At 36.7% G+C, this 25,405-nt stretch overlaps 2 protein-coding genes across 5 annotated transcripts in view; both read left to right on the top strand.

Moving 5' to 3' along the window:
* ankfn1a (ankyrin repeat and fibronectin type III domain containing 1a) overlaps nucleotides 1–14,763 on the top strand; it is a 99,871-nt gene extending 85,108 nt beyond the window's left edge. For 3 of the 4 annotated variants that reach the window (XM_077200512.1, XM_077200514.1, XM_077200511.1), the window contains 7 exons: nucleotides 271–486; nucleotides 603–769; nucleotides 4,738–4,879; nucleotides 5,494–5,662; nucleotides 6,363–6,529; nucleotides 10,584–10,833; nucleotides 13,851–14,763. In XM_077200512.1, coding sequence (XP_077056627.1) covers nucleotides 271–486; nucleotides 603–769; nucleotides 4,738–4,879; nucleotides 5,494–5,662; nucleotides 6,363–6,529; nucleotides 10,584–10,833; nucleotides 13,851–14,614 — 1,875 coding nt within the window. In that variant the 3' untranslated portion in view covers nucleotides 14,615–14,763. The remainder of the gene's footprint in view (nucleotides 1–270; nucleotides 487–602; nucleotides 770–4,737; nucleotides 4,880–5,493; nucleotides 5,663–6,362; nucleotides 6,530–10,583; nucleotides 10,834–13,850) is intronic. The other variant, XM_077200513.1, reaches the window with a different exon arrangement.
* A 7,197-nt stretch (nucleotides 14,764–21,960) lies between these two features.
* Nucleotides 21,961–23,703, top strand: nog3 (noggin 3). Its single transcript, XM_077200507.1, has one exon. It carries the CDS (start codon nucleotides 22,432–22,434, stop codon nucleotides 23,104–23,106), a length of 675 nt encoding a protein of 224 aa, XP_077056622.1. The 5' UTR covers nucleotides 21,961–22,431; the 3' UTR covers nucleotides 23,107–23,703.
* Nucleotides 23,704–25,405: the final 1,702 nt, after the last annotated feature.

Raw genomic sequence — 25,405 nt, 5'->3', positions numbered from 1 at the left:
AAGCACTTGGTGATTTGTCCTTTTTGTCAGGCATTTTAAATTTCTATTGACATAAATCAAAAGCATAATGACATATACAGAGGGCAGACATATATCATTATGAGTAAACTCTACATGGTAGTTTTGATGTAACATCACACCCTAAATTATGAAAAATATTTTTTAACATTTGTTTTGTAGTGGACACCATGTACAGCATCAGAGGGTTAAATAAGAATTCTGGAGAACAAAGGTCCTTTTCACATCATGCCTCTATTCTTCTACAAACAGAATCTTCTGGGCACTCACAACTTGGGCCGAGTCCACTATGAGCCCATTAAAGATCGTCATGGGAATGTGCTGCTTGTGACCGTAAGAGAGATGGAAAGCTTCTATTCCTTTTTCAATGGGAAATGGATGCAGGTATCCAAACTTCAGAGTCAGAGGAAGTCTCTGTCTACCCCTGAGGAACCATATGCCCTGGACATCCTTCTCATAACCATACAGGTGAACACAGCTCTGTCTTGTCCTACAGACATTAATTATAGCCTATCTCAAATCAAGCACCATTGATTTTTTTCTTCAGAAAAAGAATCTAATTTAAACTGTTATTTTGACTATAGGACATTCTGGCCTATCAGAGACGGAGTCAGCACCGGCTGTCCTCTGGACTTTATCTGGGTTACCTAAAGCTCAGCAGCTCTGTGGATCAGATCAAAGTTCTGGTTCCCCAACGTATGCCCAACATGCTCTGTCACACCAAGATACGAGACAACTGGAATGTGTCAAGGTTAGTTATTGGCCTACTATTTCCTATTATTTGCTTTTTTCTCTGTAAATCAGAGGTTTCAAACTCATTTTTGGTCATGGACCAGATTAAACGGAATGCAATGTCGCTTTTTTGGTTTGTTAAACTTCAGTGTACCCATTCAGAGTGCATGCACATTGCTCATGTTGTTGTTATAGGTGTTATGCACAACAAACTATTCCGTAAAACAGGTTCCATCGCTTCCGGGTTCAGGTCTTTTGTATATGTTTTGTTAAATAAAGAGCTGTTTATTTTAAAAAAAAATTGTTCACACTTACAATTGGATATTAAAATTGAGTAACAATAAAAATAACTTGCTAGGTTAGCTGATTACCTTAAAAGTCCATAGATGTCGCCATCAGTTCATACCAGTGGCGTGCACAGACCTCCTCAGGGGCAGGGGCGGAGGGACCAAAAAGGGCACTAAATAAAAAAAAATGATTACTTCTTGATTTTTTTTTGGTTTTTATTCTTTCTTTCCTTGGCATTCTAAGAAAATATGTGGATACAATTATTAGAATACATAACACATCAAATGAAAATAGGGAAATTATGATAATATTACTAAATATTATTTACTTTACCAAACAAAACAGTGAGAATCAAGAAGGTAATTATGGAAAATTAATTTTTAGTTTTGTTGATGTTGTAAATTTAATGTATGTATTATATGTATGAAAGACAGTGTTAGCTATCATGAATCAGTAACACTTTACAATAAGGTTTCATTAGTTAACATTAGCTAATGAACTGCACTTCTACAGCATTTATTAATCTTAGTTAATTTCAGGATTTACTAAAACATTAAAATCAAAAGTTGTATTTGTTATCATTAGTTAATGCACTGACTGTGACATAACATGAATAAACAATTAACAGTATTAATAAAAGATATAGCCTACAGTAACAAATGTGTTGCTCATGGTTAGTTCATGTTAGTTCATACATGAGTAATGAACAAATGAACCTTATTGTAAAGCGTTACTATGAAATCAAAGATATAAGTTCCTCACAATTTAGAGTTGGACATGGACTTAAGATTTCATTAAACTAACTGTTAGATGTATTTCCCCTTGCACTTTTATTCCTTGGATAATAACGAATGACAATGTCACTCAGAATGCGTCTGAAATCGATTTATACTTTTATTGTAGTGAAGAATAACTCGCATCCTGCAGCAACTTTTAGAGTAGCATGGTGATGGTAGGATAAATGTAATTTTCCGTATTAGCTTAAACGTTACCTGCTGCTCGTTTGAAGAGACTCGCGCGAGCTGCTGCTGCGTAGTGCGTACCAGAACCGTTAAATGCGTATGAGGCGCTGCAAAGGAAACTCCGCCTACCCCTTCTCCGCCAATTTTTTTTTAGATATAATATTTGTTTGTTTTATTATTGTTAGTGGCAAGGGTGTGTGTGTGTTTCATTTATTATAATATTATAATAATTATTATTATTTACAATTATCAGAAAAGTGCACAAAACATTTTGAGACAAAAGGGGCAGGGGCGTGAGCCCCTAACCCCCCCTAACAAGACCTGTTTCTTGTTTGTTAATGTGACCTTCAACATAAAGCATATTGTCATGAGCTACTCCCACGAAGTTTTGGGGAAATGATTTGGGTTGTTTAGTTGAAAATGCAAATTTGTGCAATTTAAAAGATAAGAAAGACTCTGCATGATATGCAACACAACAAATGAGGGAGTTCATTGGTCATGCTTTAGGGAGAATTTTATATTCTGAATATTATAGCCTACTAATATAGTGAATGTATATGAATGTTTATGATTTTTCATCTCAAAAATATTGAAGAAAAAAGACCCTAGGTCTTGAAAGCATTGAGGAGAGACGGCATTATTTAAGCATGTATTCAAAGCCTGTAATAAAAGCGCATAATGATTTTCTTCTTTTTTATTAATCTATCTAGGGATGGCCCGATACCGATACTGGCATCGGGGATCGGGTCGATACTGTCATCATATACTCGTACTCGTACTCATACAAATTCGCCGATACCACGCCCCGATACCACGTACATTTTGCGAAACGAAACTGGCCGCCGCGAGTGCTTTGTCGAGGTGAACTGAGGCATAGGGACGTGCACTCCCAACGCAAAAGAGTGCGGCGCGGCACTAGATCTGATGGCCGAGCGCGGGCGCGGGCGGTAATGCACTCACTCTGTGTGTGCGGGTTCCGGGAGAATAAAACGATTCGCGGGACTCCCGCAAACTAGAAATATCTATGAATACAACATATTAAAACTAATAGATTTTCATTCATCTGTTGCAGAAAAGCAAGAAGAACAACTAAAACAAAATAGAAACGATTTACAGGCCAGAGTTTCTATTCATAACATGTTTGCAGCGTTGAGCGATGTAGCCAATCACAGACATGTGTGTTGATTTCTTGAACGCAATGGCTAATCAGAAGCATTTAAGATAGACTCCCCTCACTGCTCAAAACTTTTTTGTTCAGGGCTGAATTCTGTATGCTGGCAAATCCTCTAATTATAACAAACAAAGTGTGGATATTATGAAAGATTCATTGTGCAGTCGGCTTCATTGATAATAACAGATGTGTGAGATCGCGATGAACTGTCAGCTTTTTAGGAATTAGACTATTAAGGGAGCGCACTTTGGGCGCATTCAGTCATGTCAGACCATGCACGCAGTAACTGCTTGCTTTTATGTTAAATTAACAGTGGTTTGTGTGTTAATACATTTATTATTTTACTCATTATTATTTATTTTTAGACTTGTTAAAACAAGCAGAGAAGAAAATAAAAACAGTCTTCTAACCTGTGTTCCTAAATAGTCTTCTGTCTTCTTTTCTGGGAGCCTATAGTTACTTTTGCGGTAGAAATATCGGTATCGGTACTCGATATCGGCAAGTACACAAATGTAAATACTCGTACTCGTATCGGTTTGAAAAAAAATGGTATCGGGCCATCCCTAAATCTATCGATTTTACCTAAAATACCAGTAAATATATGTACATCTTGACTCATTATGAAAGCCTCTCATGCAATCTAATGAATTTCATTGATATAGACATGCCTTTTTAAACCTTTTATATCACCGAATCAAGCTAATATTTCGCACTTGTGAAGCAAATACGAGCTCTCCAGAGTGAGTGTACCTGAGAAGATTGAAATATGCCTGAACTCCGTGTCAGGCTCCCCCTCACCACAGGCTTACATAGTTTCTTGACACCACCATTTTTTACAGTCAAAACAAAACTGCTATTTGTTTTTGTTCGGTAAAGGAGCTATTTATTTATTTTCATCTCGGGTCATGGTGTTGACCTTGGTAGGTAGCTAGAGACAGGGAGAGTATTATCCTGCAGCTCTGTGTGGTAGTAAAACTAAATTTACTACGGGGCCGGACTGTGGAAGTCAGTGGGAGGTTCACACAGGATGATGCCTACTCACGGCTCGAGGAAAACCTCTGGAGCAAAGAAACTCTCCTTTTTTCCACCATCCCACTACCCCCTAGACACTAGGCCTTGAGGGTGTCCTTGAGATTAAAACCAAAATGCTCTATTTTGCCCCGTCATCTTACCCACGTACCATAAGCTGATGCTGTTCATCTTCTTACAGTTTTTGTGAAATTTAGAGAAAGTTAAATGAATTTAACCTCATTGTAAAAATCTATTTGCCAAAATATTTCTATTTATTTTTAAATTCTCTCTACAGTAATCTTAAAATGCATAAGAGTTGGCACTTTCCTATTATTATTTAACATTTAACAACTTAGCTCTTTTTAGTGTAGAATGTTCAGATTAAAAGAAAGGGTTTTTAGTGGTTGGTCAAAAACATCTCTCCAAAACTTACTCTCAATATTAGACCTAAGATGCCATCCCCCTATCCTTGGGAAACCACTCTGTCGATGGCACTTCTGGAAACCGTAATATAGAGCTGTGTATGTTGACTGAACGCTGTCTCTTCCCACCCAGGGATGAGTGGGAATGGCTGCAGTCTCTGTCTGGCCCTGTGGAGGTGGAAAGAGCAGATCAGGCTACAGACTGCCTCCTCTTCTCTGAGCTCCAGACGGCCATTAAGAGTCTGCTGCACCATATCAATCTACCTCTCCACCAGGTACTGCAGTCTACTGGACAACTCTGTGGTAACTTGGTGTTAAGCTCCACAATAATTAAAAAAAGTAAAGTTTGTTAATATACTTTCATATTAAAACGATTAAAATAGCTTAAATATTTTTTGGGGCATTTAATTTGAAAACATGGGGTGTTTGAAAAGAGAGCATTACATTTGAAGCTTATATAAACCTTTGGTAGTTTGAATACTTTGAGATCTGTAGCAGCATTTATGGACTGATGGATGGATGGATGGATGGATGGATGGATCAAATATAGATTTATAAAAAATTTATATAGAAATGTGTTAAATTTGATTGATAGAAATCTAGATAAATTTATAGATAGATGGATAGATAGATAGATAGATCAAATATAAATAGATGGATGGATGGATGTGTGGATAGATGGATAGATAGACTAATAGACATACTATAGATACTCTCTCCCAATATTAGTCAGAATAACTTTATTTTTTGTCTGTATTATTTACCAGTTATACATATAGTTTGGGGATTTTTTCTACTTAGTTACATTGTTACCCTTTGTTACATTGCAACAACAATGTTACTTTGCCGTGGGTTAAAGTCTGTGTGTGTGTCTGTGTGTCCCACACAGGCCAAGCACTTCCGTCTCTACACACACGAGGTGCTGGAGCTGGGTCACAATGTGTCCTTTCTTCTGCTGCTGCCCGCCTCAGACGACGTTTGCTCTGCCCCGGGACAGACCAACCCCTACACACCACACTCGGGGTTCCTCAACCTCCCTCTTCAAATGTTTGAGCTCGGTACACTGGCTTCTGTTTCAACCTCTACAATATTAGCTCAGTTGGCCTTATAAAAATCCACAGATTTCTCCACCCTCTGCCCCCAGTCACACTCCCTTAGGACCTCTAGTAAATCAAGCAGACACACACACACACACACACACACGCACGCAGACACCAGCGGGGTGGCGGTGCGCACCACGGCTAGCCAAACAGCCACCCACCCCCCTCGCTGAGCCCAGACTGTGTAAAATAAGGAAAGGTTAAACAAGTAATCAATATTATAATCCAATAAAGTGTTTTAAAGAATGGAAGATCATTTTCATTGAAATAGCAGGGTTTGTTTTCAGACGAGAAGGCAAATCGTGTGCTTGTATTCTTAGCAGTGGTGCCAGTTAGAACACTTAGTAGCTTATTCAGCTGCTGTTGTGGGGAGAGTTTCAAACAACTTTTTAAACGTTATACTGTGAGGTAGTTTCAGCCCAAACACCATACACTTGTAAACCTCCCACAGATTTCAATTACAAAAGCGTCTTTAAAAAGATTCGTCAGTGTTTTTGGGACATTAATGATAACCTTCCTAGGGTCTCAATTTCATACAGCACACCACCCTGGGAAGTCAATTTCAGAAATGCAATAACATCTCACTAGTGTTGCCCTTATAAGACAGTGTCAATTACTAACTACAGTATACTTGTTTTTATTCTGTCTCCCTGTGCAGTTCACTTCTACTCATATAAGGAGAAATTTATCAGTCTTTATTGCCGGCTGTCCTCTGTGCTGGACCTGGACGCTCTAATTACCCAGCAGGCTTTTAGAGAGGCCATCACTGACTCAGAGGTGTCCACAGCCAAACAGAGACAACAGCACATATTGGACTACATTCAGGTATGGGGCAGAGGGTGCCCCTCTGTGAAGGATAATGTGATTTTGTTAAAAATCCTTCCAAATTATATGATGAAGATTTATCTTTGTAAGTTATAATATATTTTTTAGATAATATAATTTAGAATTATATTGAATATTGGAGCAATTCTTTTTAAACAAGTTTCCTTTTATTTAATTTTTATTTTTGTACAAAAATTATTAAGTCCAGTTTAAAGGCCTAGACGCACACACAATATATTTTAAAAAACCTTGGTCAAATGTTTTTGATATAGCAGAATAGTTTGATTGACGTTTAAGGAAATACTTGTTCTGGTACTTTTTTGTTTTATAGAATATTTGTATAAAATATATTTTTAAACAATATTATTCAGCATTGAATTTAATATTAATGGAACAGCACAGTTTTGAAACAACAGTTTTTTTTATAGAAATTATAAAGTAATGAGATATAAAATAAATAATATAATATATAATAACATAATAAAATACATAATAATAAATAAAAATATATTTTTTTTTTAAATTGTCACCATCAGTAAATTTGTTTGATATAGCAGTAACTTTTTGGATGACATTGAAGAATATACTTGCTCATTTCATTTTTCTTGCTTGTCCCAAAGTATATATGAAAAAAAGAGTCATCTTTATATATTATAATATATTTTTACATAACATTATTCAGTGTCATATTAAATATTGATGGAGCAACACAATTTTCAAACAAACGTACTGTATTGGTTTTTTTTTATTACAAAAATATACGTTTTTTATAGTAGCTGTATAGTAGTAGCTTTTGTAGTAGTATATAAAGACATGTGCTCATAAATATAACTAAAAAGATATTTGTCACCTTATGCAAATTCTTTTGATATAGCAATCTTTTGGGGTTGATGTTTAAGCATATACTTATCCAAGCTACTACCATGTAGCATTTTCTGCTTACTTCTTCACTTTAAGCTTTTTATAAAAGCTATTTTAAATGATCTGTGTTATTTTGTCTTTAGTACAGTTTGATGTACATCTTGGAGCTATAATGTTAGTACAGGACTAATTTGCAAGTGAATCTCCATTTGTCACCAGTCACTGGAAAAAACAACTGATTAATCACCTCGAAGAAAGAAACATGAAATGCACTACAGTAAAAACAGTACAACTGTGGAAATGCAGAAAAACAGTCAAATTGGAAAATGATTAAAATTTAAACTTAACTGTTCGGTTAGGTTTTAAGTTCTAATTTAAACTTAACTGTGTTCTGTTTTAATATATTTTAAAATGTAATTTATTCCTGCATCAAAGCAAAATTCTCAGCATCATTAGGCTACTCCAGTCTTTAGTGCCACACGATCCTTTAGAAATCATTCTAATATGATGATTTGGTGCAAAAGTAACATTTCTTATTACTACCAAGTTACAGCTTAATTTTTTAAAGGATTTTACTGAACACAAACTTTTGAATGGTGTTGTATGTGGTCATTTCAGGGATACAGATTCCGCCTTTTGTCAGTGCACGCAATGACTTAACGGGCCAGAACAATTTTACAGCATATAGTAACAAACAGGTGTTTAAGATAGTGCTATGGTGTTTTTTGCTATTTAGTGTTTGTACGCAACCTGTACGCTTCATTCCTTTTTATTAGCCACATTTGTGTTGTACAATTACAACTTTCAGCATTACGTCATGCATGTTTCAGTCCTGAGAATCATGTTTATTCCCAGCCGCTTGGGAGTGTTGGAAACATCAAACTACAAAAACAATTTAAACTAATAATCCAATTAGGATAGTTTATTGATGTCATAAAGCATAACTACTAGACGTATAAACTGTAAAACAAGTTGTTTTTCTTGTGTCGAAATTTCAATAACAGCTCAGCAGACTCTCTCACAATCCGACTTGAAAGGGAGGCGTGTGTTAAGTGTGCCGGTCTGAAATAATCCCTCTCCGCCACCCCGGTCTGGACTATTAATTGAGATTGACCACAAAACCACAAGTGTTTGTGTGATGTCAGGTCCAAGAGGCACTGGAAAAAAGCGGCACACTGACCACAGATTACACAGGGCCTAAGAGCGACGAGGGGAAAAAATAATACCGATCAATGAGTGTGACTGCATGACTGTGTGTGTGTGGCTGAGCAATGTGGCATCAATTAGTGTGAAAACCTTAATGTTCCAGAAGGCGGCAAACGAGAAAGGGCCACGTCTGTCAAAGTGGCACGGCTCTGGAAAGTGCTTTCGTGTGAGAGAGCAGGTTTATATCGATGTGAGGTCCTGTCAAAGAGCTAACAGACAGACCGCGAAACACGCGTTTCAGATGCATGCGGCGAGATGTGGCATTGAGATGGAGCTTGCATGACGCTCAAATTTACTCCGTAAGCTCAAGTGTTTGGCTTTAACTCGGCAGATTTACAAATTTGCTGCTTTGATGCAAGTAAATAAGCTCTAGTTCATCTGTTAATACTCACAGAGATTGCAACCTTTTGTCTGTTGAAGTTCTCTACTGGTTTTAGTTCAAGACCCAGCTTTTGCAGTGGACAGAAACCCCTGGTTTCACAGACAAGTCCCAGATTAAAATGCATGTTTGAGCTGTGTGAGATCTTAAAATATGTTAGTGCCATTGTTTTGTCTTAAGATGCACACCAGTAATGGTTTTTAAGGCACTTTATGAAAGCTACATACATTTCCCAGTTAAACTAAGGTTTAATCCTGGCTTAATTTAAGCCCTGTCTATGAAACCAGCCCTAAGTGTTAAACCAAAAGGCTACCAAAGTTGTGTATCAAGTGAACAAAAAATGCCCTTGAAATCTCTCCTTGAAACTAAATCTGTATTTTATGTGGTTTGAGTCGTGTTTTCTTCTACTTTTTTTGTTTTGTTTAAACTTTACCAGGATGAAGGGCTTTTCAAGCAGCCTGTCTGTGTTGGATCTATCTAATATTGTAATATTTTTCGCCAAATATTTTGCATCAAAATACTGTTGGGTTTGATTGCACAGCCTTTGACTCATATAAAAACGAGAATCGTTTTCTCATTCCTTTTAATGGCCAGGCCTGTTCATTTTGCTATCCTAAATATGCATGATTATATGGTCAGTTGCCTTTTATTATTTCCATGTAACATTATTTTTCCCTGCTGCCGACGACCCTATCAGAACAGACCAGTGATTCATTTTTGGATTGAGAGCCGGTATAATAGAGCAATGGGTGTGATATAAGCCACACTGCTTATTTATTCTTATTTTTCCCCTAATTTGTTTCAATGTTTCCCAGCCAACAGCATCAGCCAAACATTTATTAGTTGAAGTAGTCTATTTCGAAACCTAAAGAAACTCATATTATTGCCCTTGTCATACTGGAGTCCCCTCTTTGTCGTTAGAAGCCCGGCATATTTTCCAAAGGAGTCATCCTGTGGTGTCAAGGCTCATTCCCATAAGCTGGATCTCTCATGGCATTTGCTAGAAAGAGCTCAGATTGCATTTTTTTTTTTTTTTTTCGTCTACTCTGCTGCATTTTTGCTCAGCCTTTTTCCTTCCAATTTGAAATAAGCTCCTTGTAAATACAATTGCTATAGTACGTCTCAAGGATGGAAAATATGAAAGTGGTAGTTGTGAAGATTCACTGCATGGAGGTTAACAGCTCTGATTGAAAACACATTTTACCTCTCATTTCGCTTCTGCACACTAAATAGGAGCAATATGTACAATTCGGCTCTGACATGCTGTGATTGGTGAACAGAGGAAGATGACACAAAATAAATTATGACATTAGTCACGGTCATGCCCCTTCAAGACTTCACAGCGAGTTTTCTGTGGCCTCTTTTTGAAGCTTTTGTGTGATGCGCTTTAATGCTTTGAAAAGCTTTGTGATGTTTGTGGGGAAAGTTCTTTTGCGACGTTTGTGTGGGGAAAATACCGCATTTCTCACACAGAAAGCTGCGATTTTTATCGAATCAACTTTTGAAAGCACCCTTTAGTTTTCAAGCTAGCCTTATTTGCAGGCAGCATTGTCAATGAAATAAGAGCGCACTCAACCTCTCTTTGTTTTTTTCTTTGTGTGTTTGAAGCAATTGGACGAGATGTGGCGAGACGTTCGCTGGATCACCAATGCCCTGCAGTACGCCCGCTATAAACAGCCTCTCGGTTGGGTGCCTATCACCTGGCTTGTAGATGTCAGCGTGGAGCCTCCAGTCCAGAAGAATGACTCCACGTCCTCTAACACAGAATACGTGCCCACTCCCTCACCCTCTCCAGAAATGAGGAGACGAAAGCCCACAATTGGTAAATGCTATTTTTCAATAGCTGCCATTCATCCAGGTATAAAAAAAAATATGTTGTGCTTGACTGCATGTTTGTGTCACATTCAAGTATGTATTGCATTTGCAATGATTTTGCACATGTAAGTAGTGAGATTGTGGCATTTGTTGACAGTCTTTTGAATACAAAAGAACGTTTTTCCTGGAAATTAATTGGTGAATCTAACGCAACTCTTCAATATTGAAAGCTTTGAGATGCCATTTATTTTGTAGGACATTACAGGTTGGCACAAAAGGAAGATTTGACAAACAAATTTATAAAATTGCATTTACAAGCAATCATCGGAGGCACTTGAGTGACTGGCACCATGTCATTGTTGGAAATTTAGGGTCTTTAGATTTCTTTAGATGTAGATTTCAGTCTGTGTAAGAACAAAGTAAGTATTGGCGAATTACGATTATTCACAGACATAATTTAAGGCCAAATATAGATGATTTAATGATTCCAGCTTTCCGGTGTCTCAGCGTGTGACTAAAGAAACCATGCAATACTGATAAAATATGCTTTACAATTAAACTTGTACAATTAAAAACAGATGTTAATATGTAAATTCAAATATTATTACGTATGTGGTCAAATTTGTGCAATAAATATGCACATTGCATGTCTGCTGGGTGTTTTTACTTTTATTTTCTTACTTTTATATGCCACATTTCTCAGGATTTTTAATTATTGCATTATGTGTATGGGATGTGAACTCAACAACCTGCTACATAAAATTAAAACTGTTTTTGTTGATTTTTCAGAAATAACCTATGTATATTTCTTTACTTTAAACCATATATATCACTTTATAGTAACTTATGAAATTTAACAAACATTATTACATTACATTTTATCTACATAATACATATACAGTAGCTTTCAAACTTTTGGAGTCAGTAAGAAGTTTTTTGAAAAGAAATTTAATTTATTAATTAATATAAATTAATTAATAATTGTTTTCAGCAAGTATTCATTAAATTGATCAAATGTGGCAGTAAAGGCTTTTAAAAACTTAAAAATAAATTCTGTTCTTTTGAAAAATCCTGAAAAAAGTTTCCACAAAAAAATATTAATGAGCAAAACTATTTTTAGGACTGATGATAATAAAAGTTTCATGAGCTTTACAACCACAGGAATAAATTACATTTTAAAATATATTAAATTTGAAAACAGTTATTTTAAATTGAAATAATGTATATGTATAATAATAATGTATGTGTGTGTGTGTGTATATATATATATATATATATATATATATATATATATATATATATAATATTTTGAAGAGACTTCTTTCAAAAACATTAAAAAATCTCACCCACTTTAAAATTTTGAATGGTAGTCTACATCAACTATTTCAAAAATGGTTTTGAAAGTGGTTCATCCAATCAGACAGAATTTTAGACAGATTTTCAGCAGAAGTATCCTTTTAAAATGTTTAATTTATTATTAAAATTTATTTTTGCATGTCTGATTTCCCCATACACTTTCCATAATTATTATCAACAGTGGTGGAAAGAGTACTGAAAAAACATACTCAAGTAAAAGTAGCATTACATTCCAAAAAATTTAGTGTGAGTAGAGTAAAAAGTACTTGTCCAAAAAACTACTTGAGTAAGAGTAAAAAGTAGCTAATTTAAAAGTACTCATGAGTAGTGAGTACTGAGCTGCGGATTCTACCCCTTACAATAAACACTGTGCACTACAATTTATAAATTTAAAAAAATTGTACATACTGTAATTCACATTATATTTTGTTCTTTGTTAGAAATATTGAAGAATATCTATCATCCATCTTTTTAAAATGTATCAAATAGAGAGATTAAAAAATACCCAATTTCTCTCCAAAACGGTATCAATGTTAGTGTTTTGATACATGAGAATCACTAATATTATCAGATTACTTCACCTAATGCACTGAAAAAGGCTAAGATAGTGAGCTAACACTAATTACACACTTTAATTCCATGCTATTAAATATGTTACAATTTAAAAGTAAATGCACATTGTTCTAGAAGGGTGGCTTCATCCCTTACATTTTACACGGCGACATTTACTCACATTGTAATGCTGATAATATAATTTGTAAGGAAAATTGTGCATTAAATAGGGAAGTTATATCCAGGAAACTTTTACAAAAGAAACAAACAAACACACACACACACACACACACACACACAGACACACAAATGCATGTCTCTTTGTAGTCTCGGTGAAGGTGTTTTATCAGCAGCAATCCACACACACACACACACACAAAAAAGTTCAACATGAAAAATGTTTTTGCGCAAGTGCACTTGCCAAATGAAGACGGATTGTAATGGATCAATCAAAAACAGTTGTTTATTAACTAGCTGTAGTCACGCACTGACAGAAATGCAGTTCAAGTTAACGCCATGGTTCATAGAGCGCACTGATTCTGAATCTGGCGGCATGGCGAGCGCGAGACGCGGCAGTGCACAGATCGTGACGCGCATCTCTCTATAATGTGATTTTGAAGTAAATGGGAGCGGAAATCACCGCATTATGAACTCGTCACGCAATACCCCCAACCTCAGACCAAATGTTAGGCCCTGTAGACAGGCCAGCCTATATAAATATCATATTAAGCAGAAATGTGAAATGTACCTTAGCATATTAGAGGAAGACGCTGATATCTGGATTGATGCGTGAAGAATGCACTTCCACAGCAGTCACGAATAACAGCAGGAATAGGCTGTTAAAGTTGTCTATGCTTAATTTGATTTGATGACAGTCACGAGACCGCTTACTCAATCCAATCACGTTGATGGATAAAAATAAAATACATTTAAAACAAGCATGTAACGAGTAACGACCACAAACAGAAGGAAAATAGCGAAGAAAAAGTACCGATACATCACTTAAAATGTACTCAAGTAAAAGTAAAATTACAAAAAATTTAAACTACTCAAAAAAGTACAATTTCTGAAAAAAACTACTTAATTACAGTAACGTGAGTATTTGTAATTCGTTACTTCACACCCCTGATTATCAACCCACATTTGTTGCAGAGTCCCAACCGGGTTCAGATGAAGAGGGCTGCTCGGAGGTCTTTCTCCCCACAGACAGTGACTATGACTCAAGTGACGCCCTTAGCCCTCGTGACCTGGACTTAGTTTACTACTCGGCCCAAGATCTCTCCCATCAGGCCGCTCACATCCTCAGCGGAAGCGCACCCGATGTGCTTCAGATGCACGATCTCAAGTACAGCGCTTGCTCAAAGTCCATCCTGGAGACCGAATCCTGCACCAAGGATATGGAGGACCTGTCGCTGTCCTCTTATTCCATGAAAGACACAGACAAGCCATCCCGCTGCAAGTTCCTGGCCGACCCACCGACGAAACGTAAGATGCTGTCCAAAAGCCATCCTCAGAGGAGTTATTTTGGCGGGCCGCACCGTTGGCTGCGCGTACAGAGCGAGAGTCACACTCCCTCGCTATCCGAAGGGATCTACACCAAACAGAGCGAAACTGACCTGCCGCTGGAGACGCCGCTCTCTCTACCGCACTCTCCCACTACCTCCTACAGTTTGGACGAGTACAGGGCGACCTACAGGGAGTCTAAGCCCAACGTTCACAGGATCTTTGTGGAGTCTTGCAGCAAGACGTCACCCTGCAGAGATGCCCCACATTGGGAGGAGGAGGAGAAGGGATCGAGTGGAGTGACCATCGGAAAGACCGGGTCGGGATACCGCACTACAGCAGAAGCTCAGGACATGGATTCAGATGAGCTAACGAATGAACAAGTGTCGGAGGTCCTCAGCAGCACTCTTTAGGACGATATACGCATGGTCTTCTCGACACTTCAATCGCCTCAAAAAGCTCCAAAACTCCCCCTTTCCTCTCCAACCGCACACTTTACAACAGCTCTCAATTGTAATGAGTGAACAATTAGCCTAATCAATTCTTGCATCCTCTCTGTAGAGGATGAAGTTGCTGGTCAACTCTGCGGGATCTCATAAATCATGGCTCTGACTGTTACAATGTTGATTATCAATGCAACGTGAAACAAAGCACTCCTTTTCCTCAGAACTTGAAATTGCCTCCGCCAATAGAGTCCAACAGTTAGCGGCCACTGTTTCAGCAGCCTTTGTTCGTTCTGAGTGTATTTTTCCCATTCATTTTCACCATAGGGGTTTCAAAAACGCTTTCAGACTGAAACACTTGGAAGTTATGAACAAAACCAAACAACTCTAAATATTTTTAATATTACCGCTTTTTTTATTAGAAGCTACAAGAAGTGTGTATTTAAGAAGTTTTATAATTAAAGTACAATATATATATATATATATATATATATATATATATATATATATATAATGAATATTATTATGATTATTAACTTCCAAACTTTACGTAAAAAAAAAATTATTCAGCAAGGATGCATTAAATTGATCAAAAGTGACAGTAAATATGTATCTAATTTTACAAAAGATGTTTTATTCCAAATAAATGCTGTTCTTTAAATGCTTATTCATTAAAGAATCCTGGGGGGGAAAAGTATCACAGTTTTCAACATATGTACAGTAAGAAATGTTTCTTGAGCACCAAATCCATCTGCATATTAAAATTATTTCTGAAGGATCATGTGACACTGAAGCCTGGAGTAATGATGCTAAAAATTCAGTGTTGCCTTCACAGGAAAAATTACATAGTAAAATTGAAAAATTATTTTAAATTGAAATAATATTTTACACGATAATTATTTTACTAAAACTTTCTTTCAAAATTAGTTTTATAAGAGTTTTATTTAATTATTTTATAAGACTTTCTTTCAAAAACATTTAAAAATCTTACCAACACCACTATATTATTATTGTTATTGTCTTGAAAGGTTTAAATATCATATAAATCAAGTTCTCTATGGAGAAAATGAATGGGATTTTCACTTCTGAAAACATTTGCTCTTTTGTGGTGTTTTTCGGTGAAGAGTGGAGTTAGGTGATTTGACGGTCAGTTAAAATTCAGTTTATGTGTTTACTTGCAATGAAAGATCGATGTATCCGCTAATTCACAGCCCATTTAGAATTATTTGCTCCTACTATTGATGTATGAAGTGGCATAATCCCCTTCACATTACATCTGTTTCAAATCGATTGTGTTTCGGTGTTGAGAAACACTGGATGAATGAAAAATGACCCCCTTACTACAGACTCTGTTACTAAACATGAGAGCCCTTTTCAAATTAAAAAGCTATTATGTAGTTCCAGGGAAAGAGTGCGTGACATTTGTTCCACAGAATGTGTTTCATTGAAAAATACCTTGAGTTGTGCGATGTTTACCATACAATGGTGGTTTGTGGCGTGTGATTGTTCACATTTGAAGATTCAATGTAAATTGTTTGTTTTTGTTCCTATTTATGCTGGGTAACCCACTCTTATGAAAGGAAATGAAAACCACTTATGTTTTACAGGTTGAAGGAATGAGAAAAACTGCACTTTTAATATATACAGTATATTTGCATCCCACCACTTTTACTGTAATAAGAGTTTTAATATCTGGACTGTTTTGAATCGGACCACTTTTGACCTTTTGCGGAGGAAGCTGCAACCTTCTTTGCTTTAACTGCAAATTTGTGCCACTTTATATAAATACACAATCATGAATATTTGGATGATTTGTAAGTGCTTAATTACTAATATCACTGCATTCATTTTGTCAATAAAGCCATAGGTATTTGAAATGCAAGTTATGGTCCAAGGACATAACCAAAAAGGTAGTTTGTTTAGTAAAGCATCATTAATTCTGTAAAACTTTACCATTGTGAATATACTATATCCATATGTATGCCCTAAAAATGAAGTGAAACAATTTCCCAGATGAAAAGGGCAGCTTTTTGCAAGCAACATCGTGAATGTGTCTGTTGCAATGTTCTAAAAATTTGTTAATGTTTGTAGTGTTTGTTTTTTCTACAAAACAAAAAGAAAGAAAAAATAGTATTTGCACAAAAAAGTTTTAAATATTTCCAAAAAATATGTTGAAACTGGACTTTCTCCTGAAGGATTGTAAAAATGTTTTATCTTCCTGGTTAATGTACAGTGATGTCAGCTGGTGCTCAAGATCCTGTGGGTAAAATGCACTGCTCTGACACACCGGTGTGTTCGAGCCCTGCTCTTTCAGTATGCATTCAACACAACCCTGCAGCGTCGAGGCATTATATACCACATGCCACCTTACGTATTCCAGTTAAATCATTGAAACTGTTTGCAACTGGCATTCCAGTTGGGGTATTATTGTTAAATTATATAGTATATTTGTCTTGATACCTTTATACTGTGCACAATGCAAGCCAAAACAATTAAGAAGCATCATATCTGTATATTTTTGCATTATGCATTTATTGATCCAAATAATATATTTCAGTATTGTATTTTTGATGGTTGGTCCCATGTCATAGAAGTTTCTGTTGTAACTTGTTTGCTTTTTGTGATGCATCTTGAATATGACGCTGTGACAGATGTATTTAAGTCATAAAAAATAAACATTCCAATGTAAATATTTTATGATGTTTTTTTTTAAAGCCGTTTCTTTAATTGGTAACACTCTACAATAAGGTCCCTTGTATAAAGTTAGTTAATGTGTTAACTAACATAAAATTAATTTTAAAAATGTACTAACATTAATAAACATACAACTGTTAATTGTTAGCTCAGGTTTATTAAATAATATACAACTTTTGATTTTTGTATTAGTAAATGTTGAAAGTAACGTCAAATACAAAGTTCTGTCATGAAACTAAATGGTGCAGGCTGATAGGTCCTTAACTCAATCTGCTTGCAATCACATCATCTTTATAGATCACAGCCGATTGGCTGTATCTGTAGCCAGTGAGCTCACTGCTCATCCTTAAAATACTAGCAGTTGCATCACGCTTTCAGAAACCCTCCACCTTCCCCAACTCCACCTGTATCTGCTACGGGTAATTCATGTACGCTATATTGAACAGCAGCAGCATGTCTTACTTGCTCACAGCAGCGTGTCGTGTGTGTATTATCAGTAGCAATTCCCGTACAATAACCAATAGCAGCGTAGCAGATCTAATCCGCCAAGACCAAATATCAACATTTTCACACCCATTACCATGCCAAACACTCCGAGAGTTGTCATGACAGAACTAAGATTGATAAATGCTTTAGAAGAATTTTTATAGCTATTTAATGATAAATAATGTAGTTAACTAATTAATAAATTAATAAACTTTATTTTAAGGTGTCTGTGTTACAGTGTAATTATACATTTAAGTACCGAGTCATTTTTATTAACAACATGTACTTACTGTAGAGTTAGGATTAAGGTTTGGTTTAGGGTTAGTTGCATGTAATTATGTAGTTATTATATATGTTACCCTTTAATTTTAGGCTAATTCAAGTAACTTTATTATTATTTTTTAATTAATTTTTGAATGAAATTGTGGTTGATTTCAGATTTGCAGACCATTCGTTTTTGTTTTGTGTCAATATATAATTAGGAATTGTCTTACAGAGGTTGAATACAGATTTAAAAATACAAAAAATATATATACTTTATACATATTTTTAAAACTTTTATTTCGTATAATTTTATAACATTCATATTTCCATTATTTTTTGTTATATATGTTCAAAACATTTTATATAAATTGATATAACACTTTGTTTACAATGTTAATTTCAACAACCAGGCCAACAGAGACAGACAGAGTGTGTATGTTTGTATTTAAAACTGAACTGACCGCATGTTAGCTACAGTGAAACCGTAACTTTCAAATCGACCGTTCAAATTGCTCTCTTGTTAGATCATCAAAGGTCTTCACAGGGAACTAAACAAAAACAAATGACATTTTTATCTAGCTGGGTCATGAAAGAATCAGGAATATTTTGACCTCGAGCTGGGAGGCCTTCTGATCCGTCATTAAGATTAAGTGAACTTCAGAGTCGGACCAGACATTGATGGTCATGGAGGCGCGACTGGCCTTTGCCCAGATATTACACGAAAATCAAAGGACAAATATGCCTCCAGATGATTCGAAACACGTGGATCTCGCAGTCAGTTAACGTAATGAAAGAAGAATGTGTGTGTATGTTGGAAACGAGCTTGAATCGGTGCTAATAGTGCTATCAAGGAGATGATCTGATGATTAAGTCTAGAATGACGCAATGTTCTCAATTCACAGCTAAAATTGACAGTCTGTTTGAATATGGCCTCTAATCCACTGTGCTATTTGTCCCAACACACACTTCCATGGTAACCACTGGAACACAGTTCAACAGTCATTGGTACAAATTACAAGACAGAATGAAGGAATCCACGAAAGTATAACAGCATACATCAACTGAGCTGCAGTTCACAGGTTAAGACACTTATTATGAGTGACATTTAATACTAAACAGTATGGTGTCTGTTCGTCACAAATGCATTAATCAGTTTTATGTTCATATAGAGAACTCTGGAAAACAGCATAGCTCTTTATTTGGCTCTGAGAAATGTCTTTGTTCAGCGAGAGACTGTGCTGGTCCTGCGTTTTGTAATTCTAGCCGGAGGATAGGCCATTTTCAAGGGCCACGGATTCCTTCGTCACTACAGTTGGTTGGCAAGCTTATCTCAAAAACATAATTTCAGCCTACTTCCTTTCTTTTAAATAAGAACTCGCATTCTACTGGCGCCGGACACTCGCTGACACAGGAGCAATCCAGAAAATTGCTCTAAGGTCAATTTAAACGTTAAAGAGGAGCACAGGAATATCATAGGAGATGGGGAACTCTTCTGGGATATCTGAATGCAACCTTGTCATTCGAAGAGAAGCCAAAAGAGCTAGCCGACAGTGGCACCCATTGATTTCATTTTAGAAAGCATTTCAGAGTAGCTGATAGTCTATAAACTGACAAGGAGAGCAGAAGAGCTATGCATATACGTTCACTTTTTATAAAACACACGATGAACCATTCAATAAATCTTCTTTCAATAACCTTTTGTCTGCATTAGTTACAAAAATGACGTGAATGCATGTCATGACATTTTTCATTGTTAAGTTAAAAGTGATTTTGACATTTTTGTTGGACCTTAAGTAAAAAATGTCAAGGTGTTGTAACTGTGTGGAAGTTGTTGAAAAAGCTGAAAGCTGAAATTCTTCCACCCGAGAGAAATACAAAGTTATGCCATTTAACTCTAGATGGCAAAAGCTGGTCCTTAACTCAATCTGTGTGCAATCACATCATCTCTAAAGGGCAAAGCTGATTGGTTCCTGCTGTATCAGTAGCCAATGAGCTCGCTGCTCATCCTTCAAATACTGGTCAGCAGTTTTCGTGCTCCAACTTCCCCAGCTCCACCTGTATCTGTTACAGGTAATTCATGTACGCTATATTGAACAGCAGCAGCATGTCTTACTTGCTCACAGCAGCATGTCGTGTGCGTATTATCAGTAGCAAGCCATACTCACTCTGCAGCAGCAGCAATAACAGCAGCAGAGTAGCAGATCTATTCTGCCAAGACCAAAAATATCAACATTGTCATATCCATTAGAGAGTTGTCATGACAGAAATATCTTTTTAATCTTTTAAAAAAAGCACTGAAGCAGTTTGTTTTAAATTATACAAACACACTGACAGACTTTAGGAAAAGGCACATTTTGTTCCAGTCAAATGGAATAATCTTCCCAATATTTGTGACTCAAAAATATTTATATTTATATATATATATATATATATATATATATATATATATATATATATATATATATATATATATATATATATATATATAATGCAACTTCTCCAAGGTGCAAGAAAAGACAGTTTTACTTGACAATTTAAAATCGAAATATTTGTAGAAAGCTGAATAAAAGTTTTTCCAAAATGTAGGCATACAATGACTACAAAGATAACATTTAGAAGGGCTTGTGTTTTAAATTAGATTAAACCTTTAAGGTACTACTCAACCATTTGGTAGACCACACTTTAAGTCACTATATTTTATTGAAAAATGCATCAAGCTTAACTCAACCTGAATGAGCCATCTCTTCCGTTTGGTGTAGTTGTGCAATGCTAAAAAAAATCCACTAGATTGCACTGTGTCTGTGAGCAGCATGCCATTTCAGTGTTCCTTCACATGACACACGACACAGCGAAAATTTGCTCCTCCTTTGTAGACGCATATCGGCGGGACTTTTAAAGGTAAGACTATTTGGTTGACATATTATCGTTTCAGAGGAGTTGTTAAACAGAATTATGTAACTTAATTAAACAAAAATAAGTCTTATAAGGGTCAATTTTTTAAAAAAACATGCTCTACCAAACGGTTGAGTTGTCCTTTTAAGGTAGTAAAAATTAGCTAATAAAATTAGCTAATGTTGGTAAAAATTAGCTATTTACCATGAACAAAAGGGTTAGTATTGTTAAAATGATTAATTTTAATATTATTCAATTACATATTTGATGAAAAATATTTGATCAATATCATTTTTTCACAATTTCTGTACTGTATTATGGTAAATATCAAGAATACATTTGAAGAATTAATACCAATTCTGGTGTTACTATTAATTTCATAATTTAAAATTGACTATGTTTGTGTATTACTATATGACTAGCATTGTAAGAGCCATCAAAAGCAGCCATCAGATTTTTTTATTGGTCAAGAAAATGCACTTAATATGACTTGTTCTGAATGTTGTTCTTTTATTATGAACAGACGTCTCAACCGTTCGGTAGAGGATTGTATCTAAAATACTGTAGGGTCTAATTAAATTTTTTTTGATTGTTGTTTTTGTTATCATAATTGAATAAAAAATGCAAAGAAATAATTTTTCCTTTGCTTTTTTCATGGTGCGTACCTCAAAGGGTTAAGAGTGAAAATGTCTCTCTTTTTTACTTTGTTATTGATTTATACAGTTTATAAGTAGGCTATATGATTATTAATGAATTCCACACAGATCCTAAAGACTCCTTCCTAAGTCCTCGCCGCTGTCATTCATCATTTGACATGTCACGCATGTGCGCGCGGACCGGCAGAGGGCGACCAACGATAGACAGCCCTCCGGACCCCCTTTACCCCACCCACCCCCATACCCCACTCCCGGTCCATCCCACCCCCTCCCCTCCCGAAATAGAAGGAGGTGTCGTGGAGCTCTGGCAACAGACCCACAATTGAGAATGGGTCTTTGGGTTCTATCGCGACCCGCGAGAATAAATCAGACGAGCCAGGTGATTTTCAGTTCTGCGCACATCACAAGAAACCATGCGGATCCTCCTCAGACACCAGGACTCCGGATTCAGACGCAAGGAGTCCGCGAGCTCAAAGAGGAGACCGGCTCCCGGTGAAAACGCCTGATGCTGTCATGAGCCCTTCTGCTGATGTGAACCTGTGCGTAAAAGCGAAACGAGACGCGCGGCATGACCTCAAAGTAGATACTGACACAGCGCTCTTGGATCTCCGATCACATTTACGCACGAAGTGGCATCGAGGATAGTGCCGTTTGAACTGAATGAACACTTACTAGGGAGATCGCTCGTGGATAGCCACCGCGCGCGCTGGAGACTGCGCGCTCACAGCTCGCCAAAAACTCAAGCTAACACTCAAACGCGCGGATTAATCGAGCATCCGACACCCACAGCCGAAAATGGATAACGTGTCGTATTTTCTGGCTACATACTTTCTCATGTTCTCCCTCGGATTCAGGATAGAAGAAGGGATGTGCCAACATTACTACCTCCTCCGTCCCATTCCCAGTGACAGTCTACCTATAGTGGAACTCAAGGAGGACCCGGATCCCATACTGGACCCCAAGGAGCAGGATCTGAATGAGACCGAACTCAAAGCCTTACTAGGCAGTAAATTCGATCAGAACTTCATGTCCATCAGCCAGCCAGAGGACAAATACGCAGGACAGGACGACCTGAACGAGTCGGAGCTCATGAAGCAGCGTCCCACCGGCACCATGCCTAAAGATATCAAAGCCATGGAGTTTGAGATCCAGCATGGGAAAAAACACAAGCCCAGTAAGAAACTCAGAAGAAGGCTTCAGCTGTGGCTGTGGACTTATGCCTTCTGTCCGGTTGTGCACACATGGCAGGACCTGGGGAACCGATTCTGGCCCCGCTATGTGAAGGTGGGCAGCTGCTACAATAAAAGGTCTTGTTCGGTTCCAGAAGGGATGGTTTGCAAGCCTGCCAAATCCAGCCATTTTACGGTTTTGCGATGGAGGTGCCTGCAGAGGAAGGGTGGGCTCAAATGTGCCTGGATACCAGTTCAGTACCCCATTATATCAGAGTGCAAATGCTCCTGCCCGAACTGAAATAAGCTCCGTGCTCCTTCTCACATGCACTGTCCAGTGTAGGAATGTATATTTGATGTATATGTGGTGCCATTTAGGTTACACTTTACATTGGTGTTCATGTTACTGTGTAATTTCATACAGAAGTACTGAGTGATGCTGATGAAAATTTAACATGTGATTCATTTGTGGAGCTGCTTGGTATTATAGTCATTATAGTTAATAATTATAGTAATATGTCTAACATGGACACTGTAATGTAAAGTGGTGCCTGATTCATTTGTACAAACAAAAAAACAAAAAACAAAAAAGGGTCAGTATTTGCCTATAATATCCAGTGTCTACTGTAACTTTGGTTGTAATGTAACTTTATACATATTTATGTCAAAGAACATTTCGCATTCAAAGTGCGTTTATTGAAGGAATTCCAAGCTTTTTCCATTATTCGGAAAAAAAAAAAACTTTAAACACCTCAAACAGGAGAATATAGATTACAGTCTCGGTGTGCTGTAAATATAAGGGGGATGGAAAATAACTGCTCGTGTAAATAAAAGAAACTATTTATTCTTTATGTCCATGTAGTCAAAATGCATTTAAAATAAAACCACTAAAAATGTTGATGAACTGTTTTTTTTTTTTGCTTATTTCACTTACTGTACACATATGGTCTGCTTAACATGCACGGCACGCAGTAAAACTCACCAGTTGCTATTTATAAAGCCCTCCACGCTGATGTGACACTAATTGAACTGATATTATTTTAATTTGACTTATAAAGTCAAGGCTGGATCGTAATGGACAATTGGTGATTCGTATTCCTCGGAGGGAGTGGATCAGTTACTTTGTTTTTTTTCTTTCTCCGAGACGCCATTCCGTCCTCAGACAGTCTGAAGGGTCTTTGTAAAAGGATTAAAAGTTAAAGACCTTCATTTTCAGATTCTTTCATTTAATCTGTGTGGCGCCTGAAACACATGCTGGATGGATGATCACATGTAAAAACATTCTCTGCTCTGTCTGCTGCCTAAAGTCTATTGGCATGAAAAGAACAACTTGACCTCGCAAAGGAATGAAGATACTGAAGTTCCACTCTGTATCGATTAAGTGTGACACATAGATGCCATTGATAATATTCACTGACTGTTTTACTATATAATGGCATTTAAACATTACACTGCAGCATTTCATAAAAGAGTGACATTTCACTCATAATTTTAGAAGAGTTAATAGCAAACACAGCAGGGATCAAAGTAATGCATGGATAAGCTACCACGTAACAGTAAATACACAGCTTTAAAACCAAAATGAAAGTTGCTCTCGTGCCAAAAGAGTGAATCCTGCTTTTGTTACATAGATTTTGACTTAATCCACCAGTACATTGTCCAGCATCACTTGGTTTTGCAGTGAAGGAACATGACGTCTCTCTCAGCTTAATACACAATAATAAAAACAGTGCCTGTTCCTCCAGCTTTCCAAAAAGCTCAGTAAGATTATAGACCCGTCACTCCACTCTACTTAAAAAGAAATGCTGTGCTGATATCTTTCTTTCTTTCTTTCTTTCTTTCTTTCTTTCTTTCTTTCTTTCTTTCTTTCTTTCTTTCTTTCTGACTTTGTTTCTTTCTTTCCTTCTCTTATTTTCAACACTGTACCTCAATCTGCAACCTTCAACCTAAACACTCATGGATGCTCTGAATTATCCCATTTCATCGCTCTCAAGGCATCACATCCCCGGGAGATATGCCTGGAAACTTCATCTCGCACAGTTACATGCCACCCAAGTTCTGGAGTCCATCCAGTATCACTAACAATCAGGTGTGAGGAACAGTTGCCCCCTTACACGCTGCACCCTTCCCGTGATGAAAGCCAGTCTGGCCACCCAGGCGCTCTCTCTAACCATGACAGAGCGGGAAGAACCACCAGTCATTAAATGTTCAGATAGTTTTTTTTGCAAAGACACTCCCTTAAAGGGAAGCCTCTCATTGGTCTAAAGCTTGTGCGTGTTTCCTGGCGACTGGCGAGCAGAGGATGGATGGAGCCCAAACCAAAGGAACATGGGGACGTGAGTAGGTTTGTGGGCTTTACCAATGGGCTGGAAACTCCTTACTGAAAGAGCTCCAATAGCACTCACAAATATATGACTGACAGATATTTACATAATGATTCAAAGTTTAAAGTTCAAACAATCCCTATTCTTTAACAGCAGTGTTTTGGATAAATGTGAAAATGTAGAATATGTCACAAGGCCATGATTATGTGTGTATATATATATATATATATATATATATATATATATATATATATATATATATACATATATATATAT

Source organism: Siphateles boraxobius, unplaced genomic scaffold (genome assembly GCF_051911475.1).
Source record: "Siphateles boraxobius isolate OS27281-9 unplaced genomic scaffold, OSU_SipBor_1 46, whole genome shotgun sequence".
Lineage (NCBI taxonomy): Eukaryota > Metazoa > Chordata > Actinopteri > Cypriniformes > Leuciscidae > Siphateles > Siphateles boraxobius.
Note: the sequence above shows the minus strand (reverse complement) of the source record. Positions and strands in the feature narration are given on the sequence as shown.

What these genes read in the sequence shown, in the direction of transcription:
- nog3 (XM_077200507.1), top strand. Translation starts at nt 22,432, where the DNA reads ATGGATAACGTGTCGTATTTTCTGGCTACATACTTTCTCATGTTCTCC.